Here is an 18,297-nt window from a genome sequence, read left to right on the forward strand (position 1 = left end):
TATCATTTTACCTTCATTTGGCTAATAATACTAGCTATACAAAGCCCTAAAGTTGCATGCTGTCAAATTCCAAATAGCTTGTTGCTTTTAGAAACCACCCCTCCCTTCAGCAAATTCTTCTAGCCTTTTGATAACTTAATTCATATTCTTTCCGCATATTTATCCAACGAGGCAGCTTTTTAATTCTGGCATGGTCACCCTCCTTTCCTCCTGGGCTTTGATACTACCAGATGCTAGGGGGAAAACATTTGCAATATGCCTACAATCTATTTCAATATATAATTCTATCCAATTGAATGTCAGGCATTTCTAAAGAATGCTGTTAGTTGATATAATGTCCCTTGCTCAAGTTAAGGTTTTGATTTTGAATTCATATTGGAATGCCTTGTGTTATATTTTGTCCCAAATTTCTGAAACTATCATAGATACCCTCTTCTATCTATCTTGCCTCCTTAAAAGATTAACCATCAAGAGTGGAATTTAATGTGATATCTTTAGAAAGCAAAAGAAGAAAAATATTCTGCTTTTGAAAGAGAATCTACCCTCAGGCCAAAAAAAAAAAAAAAAATCCCAACAACCCTGCCAGTTGTCATGCATGCAGCTTAAGATGGATTAGGATTCCAACATACATTCTTATACTTATAACCTTACATCTTCATTTGTAACCAAGAAATTAGAAACCGGTGTTTGGATATATTAGAATGTATCAACCCTCTTGGAGTACTAGCAATTTCTTGAAACAAGAGAACTTCTTACACAAGTATTTTGCATATCTAGCCCATATCCCCCAAAGTATTCTAAATTTCTTCTCATTTTGGAATGAAGGTAAGTGAGGGGACCACTTGTGACCCTATTATTCCAATATAAAGTAAACCTCTCTGTTTGATTATATTGTTTTAATGAAGATGTTTTGAGGAAATCAGGATACCAGATTTTCCTTTGAGATAGTTACTTACTTATAGACTTTAAAAATTGCTTTTAATAAAATTTCTAAACATTACCAAAGTGTGGTATTATTAATGATATGCTTTTCTTCCAGTTGTAACTAGGGGGAAAAAAGAGAGTTTACTTCTTGAAATTTCAGTGATTCTGCATTTGTGTTAATACAAAAAAAGAAACCTTCTAGAACACATTTAATTAGAGTTAATTAAATTATGCTTCATTTGAAAGCCTGACATTTCAAATGAAGACACTACTCACTCCATCTGACTAGTTAAGTCTTTAAAATCATATGAATTGTTAACTTGTGGCTTTCCATAACTGGGGAAAATAATTTGCTCTTTAATTTCCATGGGGAACTTCTAAGAATTAATAAAACTGTATATAAAATGTGGTTTAGAGGTAACTGGATATTCTTAACCACAGGCACTATTTTAACCATTCATTCATTCTTTCAGTCAGCTAGTGGGTATTTATTGAGGATTTACTCTTCTAGGTGCTGAGTATTCACACTGAATAAAATACACAAATTTCTGCCCTCACAGAATTTATATTCTGCCTAGAGACATAATTAATAAAGTAAGTGGTTAAGTGTGTAACAGGAATTTAGAAGGAAATACAATTTTACTGAAAATCAGGCAGTTTGAGGAGATGTGGAACATCAGGCAGAAGTGGGTTGGTGTGACTCCTTTAGATCCAGTGGTCATGAGGAGGTGACATTTGAGCAGAGAACAGGATTAAGCTGTGTGAAGAGCTGGAAGAGCAACCAGGAAAGTCATGTGAAAGGCCTTGAGCCTGAAAGAACTTGGGAGTTCTAAGAGCCTATAGGCTGGTGTGCTGGAACTGCATGGGCCCAGGAGTGCACGGTAGGTGAGAGACTGGAGCTGGAGGTTGGGCAGAATCACACTGGGTTTTGGGACCATAAAAGGAATTTGGATAGTAGGGCACTGTGGAGCACACTTATAATCTCAGTGATTTGGGAGTCTGAAGCAGTAGAATTGCAAGTTCAAGGCTGGTCTCAGCAACTTATTTAAAATAAAATAAAAAGAGCTGGGGATGTAGCTCAGTGGTAGAGGGTCCCTTAATTCAATCTCCAGTACTAAAATTAAAAAAAGAAAATAAAGGAGAGAAAGAAAGAAAGAAGGTCCTTGCGTGCTTTTGATAGTGACCTGTTTTCATTTACATTTCAGAAATCTTACTCTGGAACTGGTGTGGTGATGCACACCAGTAATCACAATGACTCAATAGGCTGAAGTTGGGGGACTGTAAGTTTAAGAATGGCTTCAGCAACTTAGTGAGGCCCTAAGCAACTTAGCAAAATCAAATAAAAAGAGCTGGGGATGTGGCTGAATAGTTAAACAACCCTGGGTTCAATCCATGATGCCAAACAAGCAAATAAAACCTTACTATGGGTATACACAAAGCACAGGCTTTAGGTAGGCATTTTAATTGTTGAGGTTTTTACTTGTCCAAACTCATATGGGCTAGTAACAGGTGGAGTCAGTCATTGATTCCCAGATGTGTTCAGCTGCAAATCCCAGGCTCTGACCTACTTTGCTTCCCTGCCTGCAGAAGAACCCAGGGAGCTGGAGATCATGCATAACACTTGCATGTAGTGGGCTGCTGTAGCGCATCCTGCTGGCTCGCAGCCACCAACTTTGCACAGGTCTCCCAACTCTGTGTCCACTGAGTCACCTTGGAAGGTGAAAATCAGCCATGGAAGGGTATCAACAAATACTACAGGTCAGGATTCCTGCCCCCACCCCCCACCAGGGTCAGTTAAACATTTACTAGCACTACTTGTACATGGAGGAACTGTCTGGGAAGTATATAAACATCCATTGTAGAATTAAGTACTACAGTGGAATGGCTTTCCTGATTCAGTCTTCTAAATGGAGATGCTGAGGCACAGTGTGGGCTAGATCCTTCCTCACATGACCAGTGGTGAAGCTCAGGTCCACATGTTACCCTCACCATGAGAACTCAGAGGACCATACTTACAACTTGTTAGGTAGTTCTACATGTCACTTCTCCAACAACCCTTGTCATTGTGCACACAGGCTGGGGTATAACCTGCATGGCTGTGTGTGTGCGAACAGGCCCAACTCTGAGTACCAAGGAGCTGAAGATGGCAGGGCTTGCACAGCCCGCCACCTGACAGATGGCCCCAGCAATGGGCCCCACCCAGTCTTTCCTCAGGGCCCCCTTGCCCATGAGTTTCCTTTTGGACAGTTTCCTTCTTATTTTGATCCCGGAATCCTTTTGCCATATGGCTTTTATCCCCTGGGCTTGGCGCAGGCTTTCCACAGTAAGGCACTTCCCTTCTCTACACAACAGCTTTAAGATTGCGACAAGTGCCTGCTCCCCATCCCTACTCACCCTCCCAGCTCCAGCATCCTGCAGGGCTTCGCACATGTTGCTTCTCTGGACCCCAAAAGTTTCTCTTACCCTAAGTATCACCCCAAATGCTGCCTCTCCACAATGAGCACCCTTTCTTGGGGCTACAGTTCACTGTTCTTTCTTTGCAGCTATCATTGTGTTGCAGGGCCATCGCATACAGGCCATTCTCCATGCTGGGAGACACCCACAAAAAGCCATGTACGTTGGCATTAGTTTTGCTAGTGTCTAGCACAGCGCCTGGTTCTCAGTAGATATTTGTTGAATGGATGACAGTTCCCAGTGGGGAGTCAGGCCCCTCCCTCAAGGAAATAATGACAGACAAATGCTATGAGGGAAATAAACAGGGCTGTGATTTCCTGGGAGGAGATGTGGTCAGGGGAGGTATCCTGGAGCTAAGACCTAATGAAAGACCAGCATTGGTTGATGAGAAGGGATGGACAGAAGGACCTGAGAGGGAAGGGAGTTTGTCCCAGTAGAAGAACAGAAAGGAGCCATGAGTGAAGAGACAGTAGGACAAGGTGGAAGGAGGCCATTGAAGGACTTAGGTGGGAAGTGACATAGTCTTACTAAGGCTGCTTCAAGAGGTGTAGGGAGCTCTTCCCGCCTACTGTGGCTTGCAGGGAACCTGCAGGGGCAACTTCATGAACCTCAGCACCATAGACCCCATTTCTTCTCAGGCCTTCCCTTTGCCCAGTCATCCCAGGCAGACCCTCGTAGTCTCCTTCCTGGGTCCAGCACCAGTGTAGTCTCAGGAGAGACTCTAACAGCAGACGTTTACAACTCTGTGACTTGCAGTTCCCTTTAACGGATTCATACTCATTTTTGATGGGTGCCATGACAAATGCCACAAATTGATGGCTTACAACAACACACGTACGTTATCTTGCAGTTCTCCACGTCAGGAGTCTTGCATGGTAGCAGAGCTGTGCTCCTTTCTGGAGAAGAATCCATTTCCCAGTAAGTGATGACATAGCTCTCTGACTTTTCTCCCATAGGCCCTCTCACCACCACTACCACACTTGGGAAAGGTACTCTAATTCTAATCATTCCTGGGATTAGATTCGATCCACCTTCATAATACAGGTGAAAAGTCTCATCTCAAAACCCCTTACTTTAATCCCATCTGCAAAGTCCCCTTTGCCATATAAAACAACATATTCACAGGTACCTTAGAGTAGGACATGGATAAAACTGGAGGTCATTATTCCACCTACCACAGGACTCCTTGACCCTAAAAGATCAGTCAATCAAATAAAATGATGAACCATTAGGATATAGATTAAAAAACCAATTTAAAAATACATCTTTGAGACTATCAAAGAAATGTTAACATGGGTATTTAGATGTAATAATTGATTACTAATATTTTTAGGTGTGAAGATACTGAATGTTACTCTAGGGCTTGGAATTCTTAATAGCTTTTGATTAAGGTTTTATTAGGGAGAACAAGAGCAATGGACTGAAAACATTAAGAGGAATATAAAGAGAACTAGACTTAAAGGAACAGGGAGGAGAAAGGAGTGTAAGAATTTTATCACTGGATTATTGGGTTCAAAAGACAGCAAAGAAAAATATATAATACAAGCTCTCATTTATTAATAACCTCTAAAGTGTTTAATAACCACTAACTTTTTGTATAATCCAGTGCAGTAAGAGTTGTAGTCTCCAAGTTACAGATAAAGAACAGGAGGCTGAGAGGGGCAAAGTAACTTGTTTAAGGACACATAGATGGATTGCAAGACCTGGAATTTTAATCCAGGTCTGAAAAACTCTGTTAGCCACCTTTCCATTTCTATAACAAAATGTAATCAACTTATAAAGAGAAGGGGTTTCTTTTTGGCTCACAGTTTTGGAAATTTCTGTTCATGATGAGTAGCCCCATTGTTTTGGGCCCGTGGTGAAGGAGCACATCATGGTGGTAGCGTGTGGCAGAGTAAGACTATTCACCTCATGGCCAGGGAGCAAAAAAGAGAAGGAAGAGATCGGGTCCCACAGTTGCCTTTGGATACACACCCCTAATGACCTAAGGACCTACCACAAGTCCTTACATCTTAAAAGTTCCACCACTTTCTAATAATAGCATCCTGGGGACAGAGCCTTTAACACAGGCCTTTGGGGGCATTCAAGATCCAAAGTATAGCAGACTCCAAATACCAAGCCCTTTTCTCTTCCTTGTCCAGGTGACAAGGAGAGTGTATTAGTTTCCTTTTGCTGCTTTAACAAATTACTAAAGACCTGTTGACTTACCACAAATGTATTATCTTACAGTTCACTAGGCCAGAAATCAGACAGAGACCTCACTGAGCTAAGATTAAGGTTTTAGTAGTTCTTTCTTGGAGATTCTAGGAGAGAATCTACTTCCTTTCCATTTTTTTCCTCTGCTCTTTGACGCATGGCCCCTTCCTCCATCTTCAAAATCAACAACATTATACTTGTTTGATTATTCTTCCCTGGTACATCTTTTTCTTTGACCAAAGCCAGGAAAGGTTCTCTGATTTTAAGGATTTGAGAAATTAGAGTGGACCCACCCAGATAATCCAGGCTAATCTTCCCATCTCAGCATTCATGCCTTAACCTCATCTGCAAAATCCCTTTTGCCATGTGAGGTAACATGTGGATTCTGGGAAGTAGGATATGGACAAGTTAGTGGTGGAGAGTATTATTCTACCTTCCACAGGGAACGATGCTGCCATTATGACACTTACCTTGCCAGCACACGAGTGTGCCCAACACCTTATTGTGACAAGCCCCATTACAAAGGGGACTTTGTGTTGAATCAAAAAAAAAAAAAAATTAAATACAGGGCAAAAAAGGACTTTGAGCAGCAATGACGTTGGCCAAATCGAAAGAGCCTAGTTAGAGGAAGGCATGAGAGTGGATGCTGCTGCTCAAGTGTGTTCTAAGCACATTGGTGACATTCCTCAGCACAGTTAATCCTGCTTTAAATCCATCTCTGTGTTGTCGTCATGGCTGGCAGCTATATGAATTACCCATTCTAAGAGCCTGACTGCAGAAATCAAGGTGGTGCCTAAGTTTGCTCATTTTTTAAAACAAATTTTTCAAATTCTAGAGCTAATACACCTATTTTAGGAAACTATGGAAAATCTGCATGTTTCTGATCACCCACCCTCCTACTTTTTTTTTTTCACAACCAGTCCCCCCCACAATGAGTAACCATCATCTTGAGGCAGACAGTTCTTTGTTCCAAGGGCAAGTCATTTTATAAAGTACCAATTTTATGGAAATTACCTGATCTAATAGGATTGTGGGAGCTTGAATGAGAAGTGCAGGCTATAATGAAATTGTTAGAAAGCAGGGCAGCAAGTGAGTTAATTAACACTGAGTGTAATCCCTTTTTTAATTTAAAAAAAAAGTTACATCATTGATTCATCTGAAATGAAATAGACTACAGTGATAAAGTTTAGAAACACAAATATCTTTTTGGTTTCTTTATAGACCTTTTAAAGCAGCAAAAGGTTCTCTTAGAAACCTTAAAATTCACGTTCTTCAAGCTTACTAAAGAACGGTCTTTCAATCATTTGAGTGATTTAATATACAGTCAGTCCCAGAGACTGTTGAGATGGGAAGTTAGGAGAATCCTCCACTGCAGATGGAGATGTTTGCTTTTGAAGCCTATCATTTCCTCGTGGCAGGAGACTGATTTAATTAACTGCATACATGACCACTATGGTCATTGTGAGCTGAATCTAGCAGTTAGATCTGCTCCCAGGAACACATCAACATGAACAAGCACTTTAGGGAGAAAAGGCAAAGCAAAACAAACCTTGAACACTTACTTAAAAAACGAAGGCCACATTCAGACGTGTATGGTTATCATTGACTTTAATAGGAACAGCCTGTCTGTTTCTGGGAATCAGGATAAGTTGGTGGGAAAAGTATGACATAGAAGCAAAGGAAATAAAAGGACTCGTTGGGCATCTTGTTCAAAGACTTCACAAAGAGCTGCTTGTCAGGAAAATGAGTTAAAAAATCACATTTTGCTAATGAAGACTGTTGTCTCTCAAGAGAATGACCTAATGCTGCTACACTGTCATTACAAACTAATCCCTGAAGAAGGAAGCAGGAAGAAGAGGTACTAGTTTTAACAATTAGCACTATTTGCTAATTGCTTATCGTCAAAAGGAGAGTTCCAAATTGCAGAAATGACTGGAAAGATGCAACATTCTCTGTACACACACACACACACACACACACACACACACACACGATCCAGGACCAACAATAGGCATGGAAAATATCTATTGGCATCGTGTTTCTGGCATCGCTATAACTACGCACCAAACAAGCAACACATGATTCGGTGGCGACATCTGTTCTAGAACCTGTGGGGCTTCATTCACAAAGCAGTTGTAAAATCTTTGGGGGACAAAAATATTTCCATATCACTATGCAGATGCTTTCCTCTAAGGGAAACACACACACACACACAAACACACATACACAAAATGGATAAGTTTCAGGGCTGAAAAGACAGGATAAAAACAGGACATGTCATCCACTTATTTAAAATATGTCTTTAATTTTTGTCCCAAACAAACCTTCATTGATTGTTTTGGCTATGTGTTGTCTTTTCTTTTTAAAATCATAGAGCACATTAGTTGTCATAGGCTGAAGTTTAAGACTGAGGTTGGTAGGCTGCGGTGACATATAAATGGATGCCGAGTATGTTTGTTTTGGTTTGCTAGGAAAACACTGGAAATGAAATCATTGAGTTGTCTATTTGTTTATAGCCAAAGACTTATGGAGGGTTCTGGGTACTTATGTTAGTGTATCTTTGAAATTCTCTAATCCACAGTGAGTGGGAAGTTACACAACTTGGGTTCAGCATCATCCAGGATGTTCCTCATTAGGGAACCCAGATTTGCCTCCTTCCCACGACTCCCCAAGTTTAGTTTACATTCATCACACAGCAAATTGTCCATGCTGAAGGGTGAACTGCAGGCAGTGTGACCTGAACATCTTGTTATCTATTTACCTTCTCAGTAAATAGACAATTAAGAACTTGCCTCTTAAGCAGGCTTCCAAGTATATCTTCCCAAATGAGAGCTCTTTGATTTCCCCCTCTTTCCAAAGTGTCCTTTAATACTAGGTAGCAGATTTATAATATGTTCGGAATTTTTTAAAGCAGCTGGCCTCTAGTAAGTTAACAATTTATTCAGTTGGAATAGTTTAAACATGAGGATTTTGTTGATTTTACCATCTTCTGGACAATTTTGGAGGAGTATTGTAAAACACTTCTGTAGACTGTTAAATTTTAGCATTTATTCATAAAGCCACTGCATTATCCATTGTTCTTTGAAATAATTGATCTGATAGAAAAGGCTCTTTTGCTTGTTTGACCTCAGTACATAATTGGGTCTTGGTAAATGTACTGTGGCTTTTTCAGGCATTTTGCATCTTTCTATTGTTGTGGGCATTTTGCTGTAGAAAGAGAAGCCAACCTATCTCTTGTGGAATTCTTTAATTGGTAAATGTCCTTTCCCGGAAAATAGTGGGTGATGAATTGAGAACGAAGGTGGGAGGAGAGCCCCGGATTCCTCAGTTGTGCTCTTGGCAAGCGGAGGAGGAAGCAGCTCCGAGAATGTTCTCTTAGTACCTGCAAGAGGAGCCACAAAGGTCTGCAGCCCCTGTCCATCTCTACTTTCCCAAGCAGTTTGGGCTCATGGCTGACTGTACATCATAGTCAAACCCTTTATTCTCTTTGTCCATTTCACTTCTGCAATCCTGGACCTCCTCTTCTTTTTAAAAAATTATTATTATTATTATTATTGTTGTTGTTGTTGTTGTTGTTGTTATTATTATTATTATTTGGGGTACTGGGAATTGAACCACGGGGCTCTTAACCACTGAACCACATCTTCATCACTTTTATATATTTCATTTAGAGATAGGGTCTCGCTGGCTGAGTTGCTTAGGGCCTCGCTAAGTTGCTGAGGCTAAGCTTGAACTCATGATCCTCCTGCCTCAGCCTTCCAACCAGAGTCATTGGGATTACAGGTATACACCACTATGCTGGGCTCCTGGAACCTCTTCTTGCTGCAACTTCCTATACCCCACAAGCCCTGCAAAACCCTTGAACTCCTTTCTCCCTCCTGCCAGCAAGGGGAAAAGTCTTTTCAGAAAAATGGGGAAGGGAGGCAAATAAAGAAGCAAGACGCATTACCTTTGGAGTGTTAAGAAGTGGAGAATTGAGTCATCTTGTTTGTGGTCCTGGCATGGTTCTAAGTGACAAAATAATTCCTGTAGTCATTTGGCATTAGCCAAAATTGTGTTACAGAAATGCTGAGTAGAGCCTTGGAAGTCAAACCAGGGAAACTGAGAGGGGGCTGAGGGACTTCCACAAATAACTAAATCTTCAAGAAAATGGAGGAAACTTTATTAGCTTACTTCAAGTTACTATTGTGGGAAGCAGTGAATGGAGTGAGTATGGAAGAGAAACTAAGAGTGATTTTAAAATAATTTTGAAAGAAGCCATGCTGAAATTGGGCAGCCTGAATGTGAACAGCTTTAAGTTCAGAAAAAAATAAAGAGAAATGACCAAGAATATGGTTGGGGTTCAAATCTCTGCTACTCAAGTAGATTTGTGAATTCTCTAGCCTTCTTTTTTTAATATTTTTTTAGTTGTAGCTGGACACAATACCTTTATTCTATTTATTTATTTTTTATGTCTTGCTGAGGATCGAACACAGTGCCTCACACATGCTAGGCAAGTGCTCTACTGCTGAGCCACAACACCTGCCCTTCTCTGAGTTCCTGCTTCCTTATGGGCAGGACCTCCCTTGCAGGGCTGTGATAACACCTGAGGTCACGCAAGTATAGGGCCTGTGGCAGAGTGATGCTCATCAAATGATAGCTATTACTGTTTACAGAGGTTAAGATAAATTATTATCTTGGTCCTATATAAATTAGAAAGAAGTCCTTTCATACTTATAAGCCATTGTATTCCAGGTTATCAGTAAGACGTGGGCTGAATGATCTCAGCAGGTAGATAAGGGAATGTTACTTGGAAGCTGTCAAGCATACCTTTGGAGGGAAGCAGTCACTCAAGAATTCTGAAAATCCGTTTATGGCATAGTGTGAAAGAGCACACTGCCATTCCAGCCTGTAGGATGCTCTTTGAATGATGACAGTCATTTTGACAGTGCATGGGGACCAGAATGACATGATGATAAAATCATCCCAGAAATTTTGCAAGAGATAAAACATTGAACCTGCTCCCTGAGACCTGGCCTTTGTCTCAGGTGTTTGTCTCTATTTAGATGAAAAGAGTAGGTGCCATAGTTCTGGACACAATGAAGCAGGTTATTTGGTTAGTGGTATTCAGGCCACATGAGGAACCAAGTGTTCCCAATGGCAACCTAGGTAAATGGGCTATAATTAGCTTACAATTTTAATTTAAGGTTTTAAAACATTTTGGGTGCTGGGAGTATAACTCTATAGTAGCATGATTGATGTCATAAGTTGGATCCCTAGTAACCCCCCCGGAGACATACATGTGTAAATATTTGATTTGGGTTGTTGCTTTGGCCTCATTGGGAATAAAACAGGACTGAGAAGCCCCGGAGCTCTCAGAAGTCTCATTCAGCAATATCACACTGCAAATTTGAATGGACTATTAATAGTTCATTTGGGAAGAAATTGACCAAAATTAACATTCCCACCAATAATTCACATATTAATGTATCATAACAAAATAGCTGGTCATTTGTTCAAAATTGTTGCAACTACGAAGAGCTTTAGGTTCATGAGCCCACCCAAGAAGTTGGGAGTATTTGTGAAGATGGTCAGGCATGTGTGGTCTTTGGAGCTCAGAAGCAAGTGAGCCTGACTCTTAGTGCCACCTACATGTGGGAGTCAGGACACATGCTCAGGTTGATGGCCCAGCCCATGAGAACATATATACTCACAGGACTGTTTTTAGCATAACTATCCCAGCATTTCAGGACTTGAAAGGGTTTCAGATGTGACCCAATCAAATCTAAACAAGAGTCAAATTCCTCTGCATTTTTTTTTTTTTTGAGGACTATGGCCAGAGCTATTCAAATCTGGCTCTTTCAAAAGTGAATTTAATTTTTGAAAACAACCAAATCCTCACTTAGGCCAAGTTTAATGAATAAAGTAAATGATCAAGATAAATAAATTAAAAACAAGGTTGGGCCATAAAATGACAAAACTGATTTGCTCACTTGACCTGCAAAGTGGTTCTGAGAAGTAATTCCAGAAGCACTGAGTGCAATGCCTTCCTCCCACTGCTGGTGTGGGTGCGCCTGTGAGGACAGGCAGAGAGTACAGACCAAGATCTGCAAGAACAGGCATCATATTTGACTTAGATATTCAATTTCTAGGGATTTATCGTAAAGTATTGAGATGGTTCAACAATGATTTAATGAGTAGAAAGCTCAGTGCAGTGTTCATAACAGCTTAAAAATTGGAACTTTGCTAAATGTCTAGCAGTGGGGATTGGCCAGATACAGAAAGGCATATAAAGTCAGTAGGATACTGTGCAGTGTGAAAATGCTGCTTCTGAATGTTTGTGTTGGTGTGGAAAACTGCTCGTGTTCAGAGAAAAGAGCAGGTAACAAAACAGTGTTAAGATCTGCTCCTGGTGAAGGTGAGTAGCTATGGGGAGGAGTGAGGTGCGGCATGGGATTATGAATATTTCAACTCTTTTTGCTTGTCTATATATTCTGACTTTCCTATAACAACAAAATGTTTTTAAGCGTTTTTTAGTTGTCAATGGTTCTTTATTTTATTTATCTTTATGTGATTCTGAGAACTGAACCCAGTGCCTCACACATGCTAGGCAAGCCCTCTACCACTGAGCCACAACTCCAGCCCCACAACAAAATATTTTAAAAATAAAATGACAATAAAGGAAAATGTTCAAAAGAGAGGGAGACTAATTCTGCTGTCTTGAGAGAGGAACATGGTGCACCTGTATTCATTTGCTGCTGGAACAAAGTCCACAGGCTGCAGGTCTCAAACAACAGAAGCTTGTTGCCTCACAGTCTGGAGGCTGGGAATGTGGGATCAGGTGTTGGCAGGGTTGGTTCCTTCTGAGTGGTAGGAAGGATCTGGTCCCTGCATCTCTCCTCACTTCTGGGAATCTTTGGTGTCCTTGGTTTCTGCTGCCACACTGCAATCTCTCTTTTCTTCTTCATGCGGTGTTCTCCCTAAACGTGCATCTGTGTTCAGATTTCTGCTTTACATAAGGACACCAGTTGCAGGGTGAGGGCCCCACCTTACTCCTGTGTGACCTCATTTTAACTAACCACATCTGCAACAACACTGTTTCCAAATAAGATCACATTCCAAGGTATTGAAGCTCAGGACTTCTGCATATGCATATGCATATGCAGGATTCAAGCCCACAGTGGTACCCAGTGAGACAGCCACGCTGCTCCTGCACCACTGTCCACCACAGTAACGTGCCACTGGCTGTACAGCATGACTGAGAGTCTGGATCAAGAGCAGTGGGATGGGGACACTGACCGCCTCTCTGCAGAACTCCAGGTTCAAAGAGAATGGTGAAAACTGAGCCCAAGCACAGTCTCCTCCCTGTCCCAGGGCATCTTGGCCAGGGTTGCAGACACAGATACCTGTTTAGACTAGCACATCTGATCTAGGGGGCTCAGTTTAAAGACCTGAAAAGAATAGTAGTCTAAGAAAAAGAAAACCACGTATCATTACTTTTGTTTGTATATAGAAATTGTGGCTTAAGAAACAAAACAAACACTAGACATGGTGACACAGCCTGTGATCCCAGCCATGTGGGGAGCAGGAGGATCTCAAGTTGGAGGCCAACCTGGGTGATTTTTAGCAAGACCCTACCTCAAAATAAAAAATAAGTGCTGGGGTTGTGGCTCAGTGGCAGAGCGCTTGTCTTGCACAAGTGAGGCACTGGGTTCAATCCTCAGCATCACATAAAAATGAAAAACAAAATAAAGATATTGTGTCCATGTAAAATTAAAAAATATTTTTAAAAATAAATTTAAAAAGGGGCTGGAGATGCAGTTCAATGGAAGAGGGCCCCTGGGTTTGATCCCTAGCACCACAAAACAAAACAAAAAAATCCAGAAAAGCCAAGAGAAAAGATAAAAATATTAGGAGTAGACTGGACACCATGGCACACACCTGTAAATCCCAGGGGCTCAGAATTACGTATTCAGGAGGACCTCAAATTGAAAGCCAACCTAAGCAGCTTAGTGAGGCCCTGTCTCAAAATTAAAAAAAAAAAAAATTAAAAGGGCTGGGGATGTGGCTCAGTGGTTGACTGCCCCTGGGTTCAATCCCCAGTACCCTTCCCCCCAAATTGAGAGTATATTACACTAAAAACTATGTGAATGTTCACGGCGGTTTTATTCATAATCACCAAAACCCAGAAACAATCAAGACCCCCTTTGTAAGTGAGGGGCTACACCAACTGTGACACATCTGTGCAATGAAATAAAAGAAATGAGCTGGGAAAAGACACAGAAGGACTTTAAAATGCACATTGCTAAGTGAAAAAAAAAAAAAACAGTCCAAAAAAATCTGCATAGTACATGGGTCCAAGTATATGACACTTTGGAAAAAGCAAAACTGTAGAAGCAGTAGAAAGATCAGTGGTTGCCAGGGGTTTGATGGGGAAGGAGGTAAAGAGGGAGAGATAAATAGGTGGAGCTCAGGATTTTTAAGGCAGTGAAACTATTCTACATATAGATACTGTGATGGTTGCTAAGTGTCATTATGCATTTGTGAAAACCCATGGAATATACAGCACAAAGAGTGAATCCTAATGTAAACTGTGATTTAATTAATGATAATATATCGATAATTACTCATCAATTATGACAAATGTACTTTACTGCTGCAAGATGATGGTAATAAGGGAAACTGTTTAGGACAGGGAGGCAGGAGGCAGTGCATGGGAACTCTGCACACCATCTCCTCAATTGTTCCATAAACCTAAAACTGCACGAAAAAAAAAGAAGTCTATTAACTTAAAAGTGAAATCTTCCAAATAAATATCTTCTGTAAAAAGAAATGTAAAAGAAACTATGCACTTAGCTACCCAAAAGGGGCCTTTGGCAGATAAAAGTTTGAGAAACTGCAAGAGTTAGCTCTTTTCAAAGGCAGCTGAGAAGACACAGATGCCCAAAGTGTGAACCAGCGGGACTCTGGAGATGCAAACAGCCCCAAAGCCCACACCTACCTCAGACTCAACAAAGCCCTTCTAATGGAGCTTCCAAGGTGGGGAGGGGGAGGGGAAGAGCAACCAAATTCTTATTCAAAGAAATAACAATTTGGAACATGCACAAGAGTGTCAACAAGTTATGTAGATCTTATCAGCAGTTGCATTTTTGGTGCCTCCCAGCTATCCAGCCAGGCTCCACCAGCCTGTCATCACCCGTCAGCATCCCACACCTCTGGGTCTATCAACACCTCACCAGAGCCCCAAGGAGCCCAGATTCTTGCTCCTTCCCTTTCCTCTCAGGATGCCATCATAGCCTTCCACTGACTATGCATGAGTACCTGCTGTCCATTTCTGGTAATATTCTGTCACTTAATTTGGTCTTCAACATCCACAAAATTGAATAACAATACCTTTATGCTAGCTTTGGAAAAAGTGCTCAAGGTGGAAAAATCTGATATCTTCACATCTGAAGGAAGAGGATGATGCATAATCTCAGTCATGTGAGGAGAAAACATGCAAACTATTTCCTGTTTATAGGAAGTGAAATTTGCAGGTGAAATTTGCAAAATTGTGGGTAAGGGATAAGGCATAAGACTCATTGAAATTCTTTTTCCCAATCTTCCTAAAAAAGTTCTGGAAAAAAAAATGTATACATACACCTATAATTTATAGTTTTAAATTATTTATTATTATTTTCATTATATATATATTATTTATGTTATATATACATGTATATATGTGTGTGTATATATATAAAATAAAAATATACATGTATGTTGCTCTATGATAACTCAGCCTTTCAAATGTAATTTTGCTAAAGGATATAAAAAGCATTTCTTTAGATTAGTGAAAACGATAGTCTATATCTCAGCTTTCTTTTACAGTTACCTCTGAATTACATTAAAGTCAGTGAATGGCTCTCCTTGTTTGTTTTCATTGTAGGCAGCTTTAAGTGCCTTGAAACAATTTTCTGAACAAGGACTGGATCCAATTGATGGAGCAATGAATATTGAAAAGGGTTCTCTTGAAAAGTGAGTAAATCCTCCATTGGTATTTTTATATTTGTAATTTTCATAATGGTACAAAAGATGAGGCATAGACAATTATGATGTAAAAACATCCAGGCAAAGATATCTAAATCTTGCAAAATTATTCATTATATAATTAAAGGTAGATAAATGAAAAGCAGCATAGGTGGTCATATTCATCTTCTATAATATATCTGCAAGTTTTAATCTATGAATTAATGAATGCCTTAGTTGGAAATGTTTATGAGTTTGTTGACCCTAGAGACTTTGCAAAACTTACCAAAAAGTTTTTTTCACTTCATACTGTTGACCATCCTCTGACTAGCCCACTTTCTGTGATTAAAAAAAAAAAAAACACTTATGTTCCTGCTAAGTTGTGAACATAATAGAGAGAAAAGAAAAAAAAAATAGAGAGAGATGTCCCTCCCCTAGGCTGCACTGGTTTTTCACATTGTCATATGAAACACAGCACAACAGTGCCACAGGCCTGGGGCTTCTAGGGCTTGCAACTATAAATATTATTTCTGGAATCCAGCTTGCAGCATTTTTATGAGACTTATACATAAGGCTCTATCTAAGGGACTGGATTTTGGGTCTCTCCAGAGACCCAATTTATACTAAAGAAATGTAAAGCAATTACATTTACATAGTGGGATCCAAACTCTTTCAAAGCAATAATAATAACCAGCAAGTTCTCAGAACACACACGTAATATTTTTAGAATTAAAATAAAAATAGATAACCCAGGAAGTAAAAACCAGACAACAATGATCCTGTAGTTAAATGAACATACCCCCCCCAAAACCAAACCAAAATAACCCAGAAAAACAACAACAACAAAACTGCCAACATTTGGTCATTAATATTTAAAAGGTAAGAGCATGAGAAGAAAACATTTGGTAAACAGACGTGGCATTTTAAGTTGTCTATAGATTGGCAACCACTTATAAGCTAATTTAATCAAAACCATTTCCACATGATCTCATCAGCAGACTATCTGAACATAAATATTGTTGTTTCACTTTAAAATGTCACTTTTGTGGTGACCTTTGAATCCTATGTGCCATCTGCTAATAAACATGTCTGAAGATGTGCAACCCTGGACCTCAGCTCTTGTTAATGTATTAATCTTTTAGACAAGCCAAGCATCTGAGAGAGAAAGCGGACAATAACCAGGCGAACCCGGGCTCCATCGCTCAGGACTGCAAGAAATCAAAGTCGGCCATCTAGCAACTCCCAGAACCCACGGCTGCCACCGCATCCTTATAAACCTGTCAGCACGCATGAGGGTGTCTGAGTTCAAGGAAATGAATGACTAATACCATTATTTGAGTCTTATGTGAAGACAACACTATTCTAACACAAGAGATAATGTACATGGTACTGTTTATTCAACTGGGGAAAAATAAAACTTTGAGCATTTCCCTTGGAACTTGAGATCAGATCATAACTCTTTTGCCCAGAGGCAGCAGAAATCTGATCCTGCTACTGGAGCTTAAAATAACAATTAATGAAAAGTGTTAGAAACAGAGCTCAAGTTTTTAAATGATTAATAGAGAAGTTGGGTTTGGTTCTGTTGTTCTGATTGTTTTCTCGTGGCGCTTGTGTTCAGTTATACTCTCTCTCGTTTGAAAAAATGCTTGACCATTCGAAAACTAACCACTGACGTGCTGTGGAATGTGATGGTTGTTGTCTTCATATAGAGTCACACAGTTTCTCTTTTTATGCAGATATTTGTAATCTTCATCCTATATCAATATAAATAAGGTGCGCTACGCAAAGATGTATGCAAACAAATATGTTTTAAATCAGGTCAGATATTTGATTAAAAACATGAAATAATGCTAGGAACAAGTAGTTTCAATATATTCCAGGAATTTTAAAAAACAAAAACAAAACAAAACCAAGCAGTTGTGGGTTTTGAGCTCCATGATACCATTAGCAATGAAGGGGGCGTCTTGCCTCTGCGCGTCATTTTCCTGGATTCCACTCTGTGTCGTGGAAACCGTGCCACCCCCATCCGTGTGTTGTAACCACTCACTGTTTGCATCAAGAGTGTCTTTATTCAATGCCTCTGGATTTGGGACAGTGAGTAGGATCAGAGTCAATGATGTACATGGCGGGGAAGGGAAAGCCTGTTGGAGAAGCTTCTAGCCAAGCCGCGTTCTGGACCAGCATGTTGGAATCCAGCGTGGGGCAAACGCAGTAAAAATTTGGTCGGTTTCTGTGTGAATTGTTGTTATTGTTGTTCTTTCATGCCCTCACTCTCCTCTCTTAAATATCACCTCAGTGAAACCCATTGGAAAGGCCACCACCCGGCCCAGTCACCCTGCCCAGCAGAGGAATTAGCAACCGTATCTGTGAAACTGCAGAGCCGCCTCCTGGGTGACGCGCAGGCCAGGTTCTGGCCAGCCAACGTCATCTCATTGTCCAGGCTTTCTCCTTATTGATTTGCAGATGTTGTGCAATGAGAAAACACTATACGGTCTAACTGCTCGACCCAACCTGACAATAGGAATATAATTATGTAAGATTTCACAAGCAAAACCACCACAAATCATGATCTGGCTGACTCACACTCGACTGCAGAATAAACAAACAGCACCATAAGGAAATAACTCCAGGGTTGTTGCTAATGACTCCCATGTGGGGAAGTCCGTCCGTCTGTCCGTCAGTACTGGGAGGGCTGGGTGCCCTTGCAGGAAGTAGGTTTTGTTACATAAAACTGGGTCC

At 40.4% G+C, this 18,297-nt stretch overlaps 1 protein-coding gene across 9 annotated transcripts in view; it reads left to right on the plus strand.

The window, feature by feature from the left end:
• Stau2 (staufen double-stranded RNA binding protein 2) overlaps positions 1 to 17,797 on the plus strand; it is a 305,213-nt gene extending 287,416 nt beyond the window's left edge. For all 9 annotated transcript variants that reach the window (XM_026397277.2, XM_026397278.2, XM_026397283.2 and 6 more), the window contains 2 exons: positions 15,479 to 15,567; positions 16,701 to 17,797. In XM_026397277.2, the coding sequence (XP_026253062.1) occupies positions 15,479 to 15,567; positions 16,701 to 16,794 (183 nt within the window). In that variant the 3' untranslated portion in view covers positions 16,795 to 17,797. The remainder of the gene's footprint in view (positions 1 to 15,478; positions 15,568 to 16,700) is intronic.
• Positions 17,798 to 18,297: the final 500 nt, after the last annotated feature.

Source organism: Urocitellus parryii, chromosome 7 (assembly GCF_045843805.1).
Source record: "Urocitellus parryii isolate mUroPar1 chromosome 7, mUroPar1.hap1, whole genome shotgun sequence".
Taxonomy (NCBI): domain Eukaryota; kingdom Metazoa; phylum Chordata; class Mammalia; order Rodentia; family Sciuridae; genus Urocitellus; species Urocitellus parryii.